This window comes from Seriola dumerili, unplaced genomic scaffold (assembly GCF_002260705.1).
Source record: "Seriola dumerili isolate Sdu_G_001 unplaced genomic scaffold, Sdu_1.0 BDQW01000381.1, whole genome shotgun sequence".
Taxonomy (NCBI): Eukaryota; Metazoa; Chordata; class Actinopteri; order Carangiformes; family Carangidae; genus Seriola; species Seriola dumerili.
This window is the reverse complement of record NW_019174636.1, coordinates 1,178,818-1,194,478: the sequence shown is the minus strand read 5'-3', so window position 1 is coordinate 1,194,478 and position 15,661 is coordinate 1,178,818. Positions and strand designations below refer to the sequence as shown.

At 38.3% G+C, this 15,661-nt stretch overlaps 1 protein-coding gene across 3 annotated transcripts; it reads left to right on the top strand.

Moving 5' to 3' along the window:
- The first annotated feature begins 212 nt into the window (after positions 1 to 212).
- Positions 213 to 15,231, top strand: LOC111233241 (myelin-associated glycoprotein-like). 3 transcript variants are annotated; one of them, XM_022761011.1, is made up of 13 exons: positions 213 to 307; positions 715 to 768; positions 1,669 to 1,877; positions 2,951 to 3,104; positions 4,354 to 4,511; positions 5,485 to 5,638; positions 8,324 to 8,460; positions 9,400 to 9,538; positions 11,604 to 11,703; positions 11,886 to 11,904; positions 13,130 to 13,207; positions 14,737 to 14,843; positions 15,142 to 15,231. In XM_022761011.1, exons 2-12 carry the CDS (start codon positions 720 to 722, stop codon positions 14,839 to 14,841), a joined length of 1,302 nt encoding a protein of 433 aa, XP_022616732.1. In that variant the 5' UTR covers positions 213 to 307; positions 715 to 719; the 3' UTR covers positions 14,842 to 14,843; positions 15,142 to 15,231. The 3 variants fall into 3 exon arrangements, with proteins under 3 accessions (XP_022616732.1, XP_022616733.1, XP_022616731.1); XM_022761012.1 differs by having other exon boundaries at positions 11,895 to 11,904; positions 14,737 to 15,231; XM_022761010.1 differs by having other exon boundaries at positions 14,737 to 15,231.
- Positions 15,232 to 15,661: the final 430 nt, after the last annotated feature.

Here is a 15,661-nt window from a genome sequence, read left to right as displayed (position 1 = left end):
TTTTGTTAGTTTAATAATCTGCACCGTCTCCCATGCGTTGGCTGCATTTGGGTCCAGCCTTACCCCTCTAACCCTGACAGTCGTGACAACAGTAAATGAACTAAGCCTAATTCCTCTAACATGTTATTCAGAGTCAAGAACAAAAACTTGCATATTTCACAGGTTTTTACTGTTATTACACAAGCAGACACTCAGTGAAGTCCCTGATTCCCACACTTCCTGTTTTGAATATTCATTCCTCATTCAAAGCGTATCCACAAACACACAGAGGTCTGTTCTGGACGAACTGCTCATCATCATTTGACAGGTAAAGACAATATATGAATGTGTGTGGTGTTGAAGATCACAGAACTGTTTTGTTGACTGATTTAATCAAGATGTTGTATTTAGAAAGCAACATAACGGATGTCTCTCGTGGGGAATTAGTTGCTTAGGGCTTCAGTTCCTTATTTTAAGTGTTACTGTTATAAATTTCATTAGACAGTAGCAGCTACAAAATGATATTTGTTTTGTTTTTATTTGCTTTTATTTGTCTGAGTAAATCAGCTGTGATTTTTGGCTTAAGAGCAGAAACAATATTTTTTCAGTTGCAAATTGTGTCATATTATTTTTTCTTGTCTCACTCCTTTATTTGTTTGTTTTTTGTGTTTGTTTTGATTTGTTTAAATGTCTGACACGGTTCATCTGGGATTTAAATGCTTGATCTTCATCCAGCTGAGATGGGTGTTGGTCTGATGCTTGTCGCTTTGCTCATCGCAGTGATGCAAGGTTGGTAGCTCTCGGATTTCACACATCACGGATATTTCTTCATGTGGAAGTATAAGGTTTTCTTCAGGGTGTTTTTCTATATATTTCAGTCAGATCAACAGACGTGAAGGAAGTGCTCAAATCCTTTAGATAAAAGTGCTAAAATTATACTATGAAAATACTCTGTTACAAGTCAAAGTCCTACAGTCAAAATGTTACTCAAGTACAATCAAGTAAATGTAATTCAAGTACAAAAAGTAAAAGTCCTCTGTGAATGCTTTACTATCATATATTATATCATTAGATCATCATTATTAAAGCAGGATTTTATTTTTGTAGATGGTTGAAGGGTGCAACTATTGATTATTGTCATTATGGTTTAATCTGCTAATTATTTTCTTGATTAACTGATTGATTTATCGGTTTGTAAACATCGGAAAATAGGAAGAAATGCTTTTATAATCAAAACTCAAAGTGAAACTTTCTCTGTATTTGTTTTAGTCCAACCAACAGTCTAAACCTCAACAAACTTTAACTTTAATACTAATAAATTGAAATACGGAAAAGGAAAAGCAGCAAATCCTCACATTGTTTGGTATTTTAATCAACTGACTGTTTCAGCTGTACTTCTGAATATTGTTGGTTTTTTTTTCATTTATAACAATGCATCATATTTTATAAATGTTTCATATATTTTGTTTGCAGAAATCTTAAATATTTAAAGCTGAGAAACATTAGGTGGGATAAAAATGCAATATTTCCCTTTGAAATGTAGTGAAACAGAAGTAAAAAAAGACTACTGTTGAGTACTTGAGTAAATGTACTTAGTTCTATTCCACCATGGGGCTGGAGATTAAAGTGAATGAACGTGCAGATACGCCGCTCTAAATGCAGCTGAGGTCTTGCATTGTGCCTCTCCAGGTGTCTTCAGTAAAACCTGGGATGTGACGCTGCCTCAGAGCATCACGAGCATGACTAACTCCTGCGTCACAGTTCCGTGTCACTTCGAGGTCCCGGACGATCAGGAAGCAAACCTCCTGAACTGCTCAGACAGGGGTCTTTGGAGGAAAGGGACACTCGCTGGTCCCATCGTGTTAGATTCACAAAATCCTTTCAATAACCAAGTACAAGTAGGTTCTGTCTTTCTTCGTTTTTTTCTTTGTTTCACTTGGTGACACACAACTCATGAGCAGATATGTAGAGGAAACCAGTGGTAATGAACTTTACCCCTTACAGTAAAATTACAGTTTTTCTCAATCGCTTTGAAACAATTCGACCATTAGAAACATCATTCTCACGACTCTGAATGCAGTTCTCTAAACATGCAAAGTCAGTCAGTCACTTCAACACTGCCACCAGTGAATTAAACCTTTTCACTTAGACGCCAAATGTTTGGGTGTTTTGATAAAAACCTGACTGACTTTAAAAAAAGAGAACTGCAAAACAACACTGTATTGAATTGTATATAGTACAAGCCTATGGAAAACAAGAGCTTTAGATTTAGAACGACAGTGTGTAAGTACATGGTGTATCCAAAAATTTACTATAATGAAAAAAGTGTTTGGCGTTTGATTCAAATACTGTTTTTTTTTTTTTTACATGTTTTTACTGTATGATGTTTCCGATGCAGATTTTGTGGCACTTTGCATTTTGTGTGTAGTTTTTGGATTTGTGTGAAGAGTTTTGAAGAAATGAGACCTAGTTTAGAAAATGTGTGAAAGCAGTTGAAAAAAATTGTATCTGTAAATTCACAGAATATAACAGCTGTAACTGAGGAAAGCAGAACGATACACATGGAACTATGTATCAGAAAATAGGAAACATGCAATCAAACTTAGAACATAGCATCAGTTACAGTTAATTCACACTACATACAGTATATATATGTGAACGTGAGAACTGCATTAAGAGCTGTGAGAATGATGTTGATGTGTTAATTGCGTCACAGCGATTGAGAAAAACTGTGAGCAAAGTTGTGTTCTTGCTTTTGAGAGGTCAGACGTTGAGAGAACTTCAACCAAAAAGTGATTTTCCCTCATCAGATTGTTTCATTTGAAAGATTTGAATCATTTTTCAGTCAAAAACAAAACAAAATGATAGGGGTTATTTCTTTCTTATCCCATCAATCCCAATCAATCCCGTGTTTGTGATCCTGTAGCTTTATCTCAAAATAAAGTTTTGTTTACTCTCAAAACACTTGTAGGGGCAAGTAGTTGGGGACTTAACAAAGAAGAACTGCACCACAGTGTTCTCGAGCTTCCCAAAGGACTACAGCGACATGTACTTCTTCAGGCTGGAATGTCTGAACACCATCAAATACACGTTCAGTGTTGGAGTCATGATCACCTTTCAGCCAGGTAAGCTAAGACAAGATAAGATGTACCTTTATTGATCCCCCGAAGAGGAGATTCAAATTGACACAGCAGCACAAAAGAATAGGGGCTGTCCAGAATGGTTTTCAGCTTTCCCTTCATCCTCTTCTCCGTCACTGCCTCCACACTGTCCAGTTCCATCCCCGCCACAGAGCTGGCCTTCTTCACCAGCTTGTTCGGTTTCTTAGCGCCGCTAAGGTATGAATGAAGTGATCAGAGGTTGTCAAATATGGTCACTTGTGCTTCTTTCACCCAAAGTTTGTAATTTTGTCTCTAGATTTTTAGGTTTGGAGTTTATTGTTTGAGTGTTTGGTGACAGAAAAAAAGGTTTTGTTGTCTGTTTGTCTTTAGCCTCTGTTGGTTGGTCAGTCCACCAGACTGAAAAATCTCAACAACTATTGGACGGATTGTCATGAAATTTTGTTCATACGTTCATGGCTCTTAGAGGATGAATTCTACTGACTTTGGTGACACTCTGACTTTTCTTCTAGCGCCACCTTGAGGTTGACGTTTGTTCACTGAAATATCTCAACAATTATGAAATGGATTGACCATTCAATTTACTTCACATATTCACATTCCCCTCAGGATGAACTGTAATCACTTTGGTGATACTTTTCAAACTAGCGCCACCATCAGGTTAAAATGTTTATTTGCACGAAACTTCGGTTTATGACTAAATACCTGCAAAACCGACATTCCCATTGGCCTCAAGTGCACTTTGTGTCAATTAGCAAATATTAGCATGCTAGTAAGCTGCACTAATGTGGCAAACATGGTAAACCTTACACCTGTTTAACAGTAGCGTTCAGCTCACAGAGCAGCTATGGCTGACTGTTACTGATATACTGAGACTGAGACTGGGACTGAGGAAGAAATTGATGAAAGTGAACGGTCACACTGAAAAAATGAAGCAAACTTTTAAAAATGCAAAATTAAGACTAGTTTAGAGTTTCGATTCAGACACATTCTTATGCTTCTGATCAGCTGATGTTCTCATAGCTTCACATTTCATTTTCTGTGTGAGAGCTGCTGTAGCACAGAAGGTCCTGGTAGCTCAGTTTGGTAGGAAACAGGTTTACTTACCACCTGACTTGGACTAACTTTCTTCAGGTGGCCAGACACACGACTCAAAGTGTTTTGCTAAATGTTGCTCCCTGTCTGCTGGACATGGACAAAAAACTGTATCTCTAACTACATCTTTGTTATATGGTGTCTGCGTCCTCCACAACAGCCCCGCCTCCTCCCACGCTCACCTTTGTGAGTCAAGTGTCAGAGGGAGCCCAGGTGAGGCTGCAGTGTTCGGTCCCAGTGCCGTGCTCCATCCTGCCCCCCTCCCTCACCTGGCTCCCCCGGGACACCTCCAGACAGGAGGACACTCAAATGCTGCAGGTGATGGATCACTCATTCATTCATCATTCATTCAGTCACTCATTTACAGTGTTGTTTACAGTAACAAGACGAGGCTGATGTTATTCTATATTTTCACCAAATCCCATGAAAAGACTAAAACCAACAATGTGTGAGTCGGTCTCTCAACATTTTCTGTCCGCCCTGCCCTGTGTGTAGCTGTCAAGCCCCAGCCCAAGGCGTACATCTTTAAAAACAAAGTCACAAATATATCATTTCATCTTATCATTTAAAATTTCCTAAAACAGCAGCGCATTGTTGTGCAAAATGGAATAAATGTTACATTTGTAGGGAACTACTTTTAGTGGTGGATTAATCCACATTTGGTGTTCCGAGTATTTCCAGCAGTAGGACGGTGTATGTTGGACTAAACTATAGTTTTTATTCATTTTTGTGAGACAGCCCTCTATAGTAATATGTATGCCATATATTTTCTAATTTAACAGGTTAAATTTTTTTTTAGTTTTTAGTCTTTTTTCAGGATTTATTGACAACAGGACAAATGTAGACTAACACCTGCCTTATTTTTAAAGTATATTTTTCAGGTATTTGTAGTTTACTTGAGTATGTTTCTGTTTTAATACTTGAAAATGTTGCACTTCTTACTTCATTACGTTTATTTCACAGCTGCAGTTACAATTAATTTACAGATTAAATACTTACACATGAAACATATGATCTTATTATGAAGTCTGACACATTGTTATAAATGAAACTACAAAACCTCAGATAAAGTAGTTGAAATTAGCTCCAAATATATCTCAAATTAGTTATATCATTAGGCCTATAATAATATTCATAGGTTCAGATTTATTTTGATTGTTTCTTTCGTCACTGTATAATTGAACAAATAATAACAATTCAAAAGGCGATAAACTGTGTTCTGTTACATGAGAACACACTCCATGAAAATGTCAGTGATTCGGGTATTTCCCTCTTTATTTTGTAAGAGCAGACTGCAGATGGGCACATGATGATGACATCCACACTGACCTTCGTGGCCACAGCCGACCATCAGAACCAGAGCATCGTCTGCTCAGTGTCCTACCCGCTGTCAAAAGGGGGCAGCACTGAACCGTCTGCAGCAACTCAGAGACTCAACATCCTGTGTGAGAGACTCAGTGTTTGTCTGTATTAAAACGCACCATGCAGAGCACCACAGTGACCTCTGCTGACACAGATACACATACACACATATAGGATGCTTCATTCGTGCAAATAAAAGCCTTGATAACTTAATCTTCTGAAGTAAAAGTGGCCAGTAGATTTAGTGAAGTTGAAGACAGGATTTTACTGATTTTTTTTTTGAGACAAAATTTAAGAGGTATATGAGTTATATACATTACAGTACAGTACTTAGACAACACCTTATACCAATGGCTGGCAAGGAACCAAAGGGGTTAAGGCTGAACACCAAATCTGAGATGCTTAATCATTAATTTACTAGTTAGCGCACCACTCAGATTAAGATGCTACATTACAAAGATATGAGGAGCCATAAAAATACAATAGATCATCCACTTACAGTAAAGCAGTGTCTGGTTGGGAAAACTTGCCACGTTCCAGTTGTTTTATGAATTGTTGGCAGTTTGAATTCAATGACTTTCCCTCTTAACTTCTCAGATGGTTTCCTCTAAATGACAAAAATACCCAAGATTTCACAAGACATTTCACAAGAAAAGATTCAATTGCAAAGATTAAACACAAATTTATGTCAAATGTTTTTTTCTCCCATTAATCATCATTTACCATAATCTACTAATATCATACAGCATATAATAATATATTAATACCTTTTTTGACAATATTTATGCACTTCTATGTAAGTATAAGGTTATGAATGCAGGACTTGTACCTGTAATTAAGCATTTGTACTTTTGCTTAAGTTAAATCTTCCACCACTGAGTCGCTGTTAGATGTTTAATGAAATATCAAAGAACCAAAAACATCCTGCCACACAAAACCATATAGTCATTGTTACTTTCTTGCAAAATACTGAGTAAGTTTATTCCCTTCTTCAGCCTTCTAATAATGATCCATCCGTTTTCTCCCGCTTATCCTCTAGTAGGGTCGCGGGGGGGCTGGAGCCTATCCCAGCATCTTTTTGGGCGAGAGGCGGGGTACACCCTGGACAGGTCGCCAGTCCATCGCAGGGCAAACACACAGAGACAGACAACCATTCACTCTCACAGTCACACCTATGGTCAATTTAGAGTATTCAATCAGCCTAAGCCCCATTGGCATGTTTTTTGCCTGTGGGAGGAAGCCGGAGTACCCGGAGAGAACCCACACAAGCACGGGGAGAACATGCAAACTCCACACAGAAAGATTCTAATAATGATCTAAAATAAAAATTCTGAGATGGGAAAATCATTTATAGTTTGATAACTACCATATTAAACCTGGGGGGAGGGGTAACAAGTAGACATTGCCTTGTCTTCACTGCATCAGTGAAACTTTATTGTGGTAGTATTGCAACTTTTACAATATATTTTTTTTACGTGCAAGTAAGTAATTATCAAAAGTTACTGATTTAGCAAGATAAATTTGGACTTTGGTTGTTTTCACTCTTGAATAACAACTGAATAATACCAGGATATCGATGATTGATTGATTAGTGATCCTAAATTTCAATCATTAATCCACATTAATCCTTCCTGCTTGCTTCACTATGACACCTAGTTATTACCCATTAAGTTGATGAATGTGTTGAACATTATATGACACAGTTTAGGAAAACAGTTGACGTGTTTGAACACGGCTCAGTGTGACGTGACCTCAGGGGGATTTTTTTGTTTCTTTTGTTTGGCAGAGTTGGAAGTATTTTTTTAACCAGACAGTGTTTGAAGAGCTGAACTTGTCTTAACTTGGTGTTGATGGAAGTAAAAAAAAAAAAAGAAAAAAAAAAGGCACAACACAAGGTGGCATTGTATTGCAGGCAGTAGTGCTGTGTTTGTGACATCGGTGGAAGAAGCACTCTATTATTTTACTTAAGTCCCAGTAAAAGTAAAAGTAAATGTACAAAACTATTTGCATCACAATATACTTCAAGTAGTAAAAGTAGGCCTAAAAGAATGAGAATAATATATGATTATTAACAGTGATGTATTAATGTGTTCAGCAGGTAAAGGTGGGGCTCGTTGTAGGTTAGCCTGTGAATTTCATCAATCAAATCTATAAACCTATAATAAAATATTGTAATTTATTTGTGAATGTTTTTTCTGTATTATTAATCTAAATCTGTATCTAATCAAATAATATGCAGTGGAGCAATATTTGCATCTGAGTGGCAGAAAATGGAAATACTCAGGTGCAATTTTTGAGGTACTTATGATTTACTTAAATACAGATTGAGTAAATGGATTATCAGCAGCAGAAAAAATCAGTTTTCATTGCGGTCTCAGACTTTTGGTTCCCACTGTATGTCAGTAGTAATAAAGGAAAACAACATTTTATTGTATAATATTTAGTGAAATTCTCTACTCAAGGTGCACGGTTCATCCATTACACAACATGACACACAGTGACAAACACACTTCTGCTTTACATAAACCACAGAAGAGACATACACCAGACTTCAGAGAGAAACATAAAAATATACAGTCAATGATCTGAATCACCAAAATTTCTCCAAAATTTAGTGAGTTCTTCCCTGGCTCATTCCTCATCCCTCCATCGAGTTCGGTGCAAATCGGCTCTGTATTTTTGGTGTAATCCTGCTGACAAAGGGAAAGGGGTGAAAAGATGGCAGCCTGTCTGTTATTTTACAGCTACCGGTGTCTGTCTTCCCACAGATGCTCCTAGATTCACTACGGCAACACTCAGCACGTCTGGTCCTGTTTCTGAGGGACGCACTGTGATCTTCACATGTTCAAGTGATGCCAACCCCCCTGTGAGCCGCTACAGCTGGCACAGAGACAACCGTGGAATAGTAAGAGACAACCTACTGTATTTTATTTATTCATTCATTTGTTGTATATGTGAATGATCTTTCAGGAACACAGGGATATTCATTAAGTATGAGGACAAAGCTATTCAGATACTTTTGTGTATTTTTAGTCTGTGGCAGTTTGTCAGTGTTTGGGGAACCCTCATTCCTGTTTCAACAGGACAATGCCCTCGTGTAGGAGAACTTGACTGGCCTGCACAGAGCTCTGACCTCAACCCCAGCAAACACCATTGGGATGAACTAGAACGCCAACTGAACATATGTTAATGTTCTTGTGGCTGAATGAGAGCAGACCCCTGCAGCCTGGTTTTAAAAGTTGGTGGGAAGCCTTAAACCAACCAAAACCAAGAGTAGAAGCTGTAATAGCTGCACAGTGAAGCCCATGTCTTGGCATGATATGATACTCAACAATCACATACAGGTTTCATGCATTTCCACTTTCCTCACATTGTTATACAGTTTTCCGTCCAGACTGTCACTGTTACACACCAGGCCTTTATAAAATCCAGCAGCTACAAACACATTGTATTGCTTGTAGTTTGTGGCTGAACATAACCAGAATGGAGCAGAGCAAGATATTTTTATGATCAATGGAACAAGGAGTCCAGGCTTTGTTATCCGTTTGTGTACAAATGACATAAAAGACAACTGTTGCACTTTTGAGTTTTTGAGTTTTAAGTTTTAGTTTCAGAGAACTTTTGGTGCCAAAAGTGCCATATGGGCTTAATGTTTGCATGTCCACATACTTCTGGCCATATTGTGTGCTGTAAGGACTCAAATTTTTACTCTGTGATCATGAGGCTTTTCGTCACACACATTAATCTCATCAGAGATAAAACTGGGTCGCACAAGTATTTTTTTTCTTAAGATCCCTCTTACATTAGTTTTATCTGAAGAATTTATCATCTCTCCTCATCACAGCTGACTAGGATGGGACAAGGAGAAACGCTGGTCCTACAGGTCAGCCAGGAGGACAGTGGGGTGTATCTGTGCGAAGCTCAAAACTCAAGGGGCTCTCACCGGTCCAGACCGTTGTCTCTGGAGGTCATTGCCACTAAAGGTAAACTTTGAGGTCCCATATTGTGTAAAGGTAGATGTCCATGTCTTTTTGATTATAAAGCAGGTCTAGGTTCTATATTAACACTGTGAAAGTATCAAAGCGTTCAGTCCACAGAGAAATGCACACAGCCTGTATTCAGAAACTGAGCCTTAAAACCAGCCGTCAGCACTTCTGTAACTTTGTGATGTCACAACAAAGCTGTCACCACCCTCAGCCATGCCCCAAGCCCCACCCACCTGGACCCACCATCCAACCTTGCAGGATTTGGTTTCTCTGAGTGTTTTACCTGAAATCTGCTATATTTTTTATTGGATCCCTCAGAAAACAGTCAGCCAATCAGAAGAGAGGCTCAGAGCCTCCTCTCCTCTGATTGGCTCACCAACCTGTTGTTACCAGAGCTCCAGAGAGAAGCCTGAGAGAGGAGATGTAAAACTACATTGAGATGGTTTTCGGTTCTTAAATATCACAAATATATCTTCTTATGGATCAACACTTCAAATAAAACACAGTTAATGTGTAAAATATGGAGCTTTAATTATTTATTTAATCCTGCTGGTGCTCTTACTCTGGTGCCCTCTATGTGCACTGTCCTAGAATTGTGCAACAGGCTGTGACTTGTGATTCCGAGACAGTCGGTAAGTCACTGAATCTTGTGGACACTGATTCATAAGTGAAAGACATCAAACACTGGAAATCACTGTACTGCACACACATCACTGGACAATGCCAGTTGATGTTAGAATCTATGAGAGCAGAACAGAAAATACTGAAAGAAAAAATCTACAGTATATTACACACAATACACAACAACTGGCAACACAGCCAGCCTGTGTTTCTGAACTCTTTCTTTTATTGGGTGGAACTCCTGTTGGTGATGAGTCAATACAGTTAGCCAATACAACCAAAACATTCTCAATCAAAACAATAACAAAAGATGAAGTTTAATGTTATTGTGAATTAGTGTGGGATCATGGGAGTTGTTATCACCATTGCTGTTATCTCAGTCAGCTTCTCCTGGTTTGGATTCCTTCAGGATCATTCAGGAGGTTTTTACCAGGAGCCAAATTATCCGCAGAGGTCTCCTCCTCTCCAAAACAAACGGACCATGTTGTTATAATCGGTTAAAACGTTGAATGAAGCAGTTTCATGTTAAAAATCAGCATTTCTCCGCTGTTGTTTGGTGGATAGAGTACGACAGGGACTGCAAGCTGAGCTGCCGCTAACATTTCCTCAGCTTGTTACTCCGATAACTTAAGATCCAGATGTCCACTAACTAAAATCCTTCATCCTGTTATTTGAAAATGATCAAGATATAAGAAATATAATAATAATAAATAATGAATAAATAATAAAACATGGCTTCTGGCAGACACCACAACTCTGACACATGTGCAAAGAAGATATGACGCCACTGAAAGGCGACCAAATGAAACGGACCATTACATTGATTAAAATGAAAGATTTCTATAGGTTTGAAAATTGATGGAAACACTTGACATAATGTAAGTACACAGCTCAACAAAATATATAACATAGGTCTGGTCTTTTCTAGACATTTTGATATGAAAAAGTTACATATAACTTTAAGCTGAGCTGAGAAACCTACAAACTAAAGTGAGGTGAGAGAGTAATAACTAAAATACAGGAAAATGCAACAATAGCAAAGAAGAGGAAAAGACAGTTTTCAGCAGCCATTCACAAGAGAACACCATTAGAGAAAGGACTTGTGTTATTCTAAGCCACAGAAGTCTCAATAGACCAGAATGCATCACACTGATGATACTGTGTCATGAGTTAAAAAAACAAACGGCTGACGTACAAAGGGAATATAAACTTTTACCCCTATTTGTCACATTGTCTCGAAAAATGTGAACAAGGCAAGTTTTAGGAAAGTGGATACACCAACCAAAAAAAAAAGCACTTGATTGCAAAACAACTGCGTCACAGGTTTTAGATGTCTTTTATCTGACATCACAAGGTGGAAAAAACCCAACAAGAAATAACTGTAATTTTTTTTTTTTCTTTTAATGACCTGTTGTATGTTTGTTTAAATTCTGTTTTTCAGGCAGAAGTGAGGATTTAATGGTGGTTCCCTACATTATATGTGGAGTGGTGTTGGTCCTCTACATCCTGACTGTTGTTGTCGATTTGTACAAGTATCAAAGGTAAGAAGAAGAAAAAAAGGTTTTCTGGATCATAATTGTGTAGTTTTTCCTGCTTGATGCTTAAAGTATTGCTTTGGAGACACTACTTCTCAGTCATCTTCAAAAACCCACATATACAGCAAGAACTTCCCAGTAGTTTTGGCTAATTGTGATCCTCCGTTTGTTTTCCTTCTGCTGCCAAGTCTTTCCAGGAGGCTGAAGGTAAGAGGATTTCTTTTTTTTTTTTCTCTTCAAACAGAGAAAGTGACAGACAGCCAGACACTAATACAGTAGATCTGATAAGGAGTTCTGACATCCTCTGCACGTCACAGCCGAGTCAGAGTCTTGTCTCGCCAACACTCGCCTTCTCTTTGACTTAAGCAGGAAGTCGGGATGACTAATGACTAATGACTTTAGACATATGATACGTCATTTTCCCTTTTAGAGCGCGAGTCTCTCCCCTGCATTCACAAAATAAACAATCTTGATCTGACTTATTTTCTATATACAAGTGTGTTAGTAAAGGCAAATATAACTGTTCTGCTTGTGCTCTGCTTGATAAGTGAGATATACAGTTTTCCTAAAAACTTAGGATCACATGCAGGAAACATGTGAGGGAACTGGCAGCATGTTAAAACTGAAAGTTGAGATGCTGCCAGTTTTCTTCATATACCTAAAAACCTATAGATGCTTGAGGTGTCATGAAAATAAATAAACAATTATTATTTTGAGTATGCAAGTTCCTTCTGGAGGTTTAAACATTGTGTTTGTGACAAAATAGTCAAAGCCCCGAGGTCAGATTTCCATAGTCTGGCTCCATTTCCTGAATGAAGACTGTAAAACGCAGCTTAAAGCTCACAAAAAGTGAGCGTCACTTGTTTTGATGTATACAGAATGTGTTATTTTCACGTGATATTTTTGTAGCCTTTGCCTTAGAGATTGAACTGTAGATTATACACATGCAAATTAAAAAAAAAAACCCCACTATTTATTAATCTGGTCTTGTTCTATATTAATTTGTTTTCGTGTATCACAGATCCTAAAGTTCCTATTCGTGTATATCAATATTTTTAGATTAACAATGGATCACATGATTACTTATATGTGACAGCAACCACTTGTAGTGATGAACTCACAAATAGGTATTGTCCACTCTTCCCTTCAGCTATACAGTGTTGAGCTGAACGTGCAATGTTTTGGTTCAGTGTCACCGCTCTCATGCAACAGGCAGCTGTTTTCATTTAAAAAAGAAAAAAAAAAAAAGCTCTGATAAACTGACTTTACACAAACTGTCCGACACTAAACAGCAGACTCACGCAATTAGAGACTAGCTGGTGATAACACTGGATCTGCATGAATGTGATGAAAGATTTTAGTGACATTAATCGTGTGTGGTCCGTCCGTCCTGGATTAATAATGTTTTCCTTTCTTTTTAAAATTTTCATAGCAGATTGAGCTGAAGGGGGAACACACCTACAGTGATCTGAGGACCGTCAGTGTCACCTCTGACTATGACCGACTCCAGGTATTTGAAAACCTTAGAGACATATTTTCATAAGAGATGAATCTATATATCCTTTTTTTCTTTGCAGTTTAACAATTAAGTTTGAAAATGAGATATTTAACTAACTGGTGACATGTGAGAAGCCAGATTAAGGTTAAAGATGAAGTGAAAGGAAGCAGGAAGAAACAGATTGTCATCTGTTGTCCATGTTCAGACATGCTGGAACTTGTTCTAACATGTTCCATGAGCAAAGGACAGAAAAGGAAGACACAGCTGAGGGACGGATTAGGTTTCAGGGATGTAGGCCTAAAGTAACTCAGTGTTTATTTTTGTCTTTATCATTATTATTGTGAGAACTTTTCTTCTCACCTTGTAAACTTGACATACACTGAAGAGCCATAACGTTATTGTCACAAATTATTGGCTGGACCCAAAATCAGACAGAGCAGCTGCATGTGAGGATAAAGTACAGTCATTTTTTATTTTCAATGGGAGCAGGTGAGTGGTGGTGAGCTGGTTGCTGGCTTGGCAGACTGGAGTTGGTAGGTTTGTTAACAGCAATTTAGGAAGAGGAGTAAATGTCTAGGTTGTAGACAGACAGGCAAAAACCAAACAACAGGCTTAATAACTACAGCACAACAATCTGAGACTGAATTTAAACCTTTTAAACCTTTAGGGTTTAAAGGTGATCAGATGATCGCGTCATGGTAGACTAGCATGCTTGATTCTGGTGTCTTGCAGGTATGCAGCCAGAGAGAAAGAGAGAGAGAGAGAGAAAGAGAGAGAGAGAGAGAGAGAGAGAGAGAGAGAGAGAGAGAGAGAGAAAACAAACAAAAAACACACCCACTCACACCAAATAAAGGAGTCACAGAAGGGATTGTAACAGTTATGACACAGATGAACCAAACCATGTTACTTATTTCATGACAGTGGCAAAGACCTGGACAAGGTCGCTGGTGTTATGGCCAGATGACTGGGTCGCACTGGGTCCCAGTCAGCAGTGGTGAGTACCAACAGTGGTCTGAGGAGGGACAAACCACAAACTAGTGGCAGGGTATGTGCTGGAACCATAGACTGTAAATAAAGATGGACGTAGCCTCCGTGATGTCACCCACAGGTTTCTGAAGAGCGGTTTTGAAGCTAAGAGTGGGCTGCCCCACCGTCATCATCTTGGAAGTATCTGACTCTGCCCCTAAATCAAAGCTAATCCAACAATGGGCAAAGAAGTGGAGTGTTTGTCGAGCCCAGACTTCGGTGCATGCCAGTTTGTGGCAAACATATGCTCACCCACCTGTCAGTCAAAGAGGCCATGCCCTCAATTATACATAACTTTAAGCCTAGTAAAAATTTAATCAAGTGAGTTGTATAAAAAGTCACCCTCCGTACAGTTGTCATGAAGGAGGAACCAGAGGTCTTGTGGAGTCCATGTCTCGTGGGTCAGAGCTGTTTGGACCATTAACATATTAGACAGGTGGTCGTAATGTTTTGGCTCATCAGTGTATACTTTCATCACTGTGTGCATAACTCTGTTGTGTGTCTTTTTTTTAAAGTTTCGACAGCCTAAAACGAAGCCGCCTCCTGAACCTTCGGACTATGAGAATGGCGTCACCCTGCAAACCGTTTTCAAAAGTCTGCCACCGCCAAATCAGACCTGAAGGCATGAGTTGAAGTTTTCGATAAAGTGGTTTAAATATATACGTTAAGTAGCTTCTACTCTGTGTTCTTTATCTACTTGTTCGAAGCATCATGCTTATTTTTATTTAGAACTTTTTTTGCACCATTGCATATAATTCTACTGTAGATATCTCACATGTACTTTTGTACAAATTTCCTGTTGTTCATACATTTGAAAAATATATGATGTGAAACTATATAATTATTAATCATCTTCAGACCATCATCAGGACACTTTTAGGGTTTTTGGTGATGTAACTGCCACTTTCCTTTCCCTCCAGCTTCGTGGCTGACCATGTGTATGACACACAACATGGCGATGTCACCATCTGCCTCGCTAATTTCCTGTGAAATAAAAACAAAGAAGCTGAGACCTGCAAGTCCTTTGATCTGTGACACACAATGTTGGGGGATTTACTGGTGCTGATGGTTAATGGAACAATTAAGCTACTGTCATAATGGTGTCAGCCAATCAGCACTAAGATGCACTGATTTAAACTAAACTTTTAACGGTTCCTGACCTTTATACTGGCAAAAAAAAAAATTAAAAATATGCAAACATGAACATGAAAATTACATGAATTCTCTTTGGTCTCAAATTTTCAGAAATACAAAAAATATATTTTTTAAATCTGCAGTAAGTCAATTTTAAATTTTTTGGCACCAATTTGCTTCTTTACTCCAAATAAAGATTTGTCTGTTTTCATGGCAACAGTCAAATGTCTGCTGTGACAAAACAGCTGATGTGCTTTGATAATAAGTTTTGTAGGAAACATAATGGGACTGGATTATGTTTTCTAA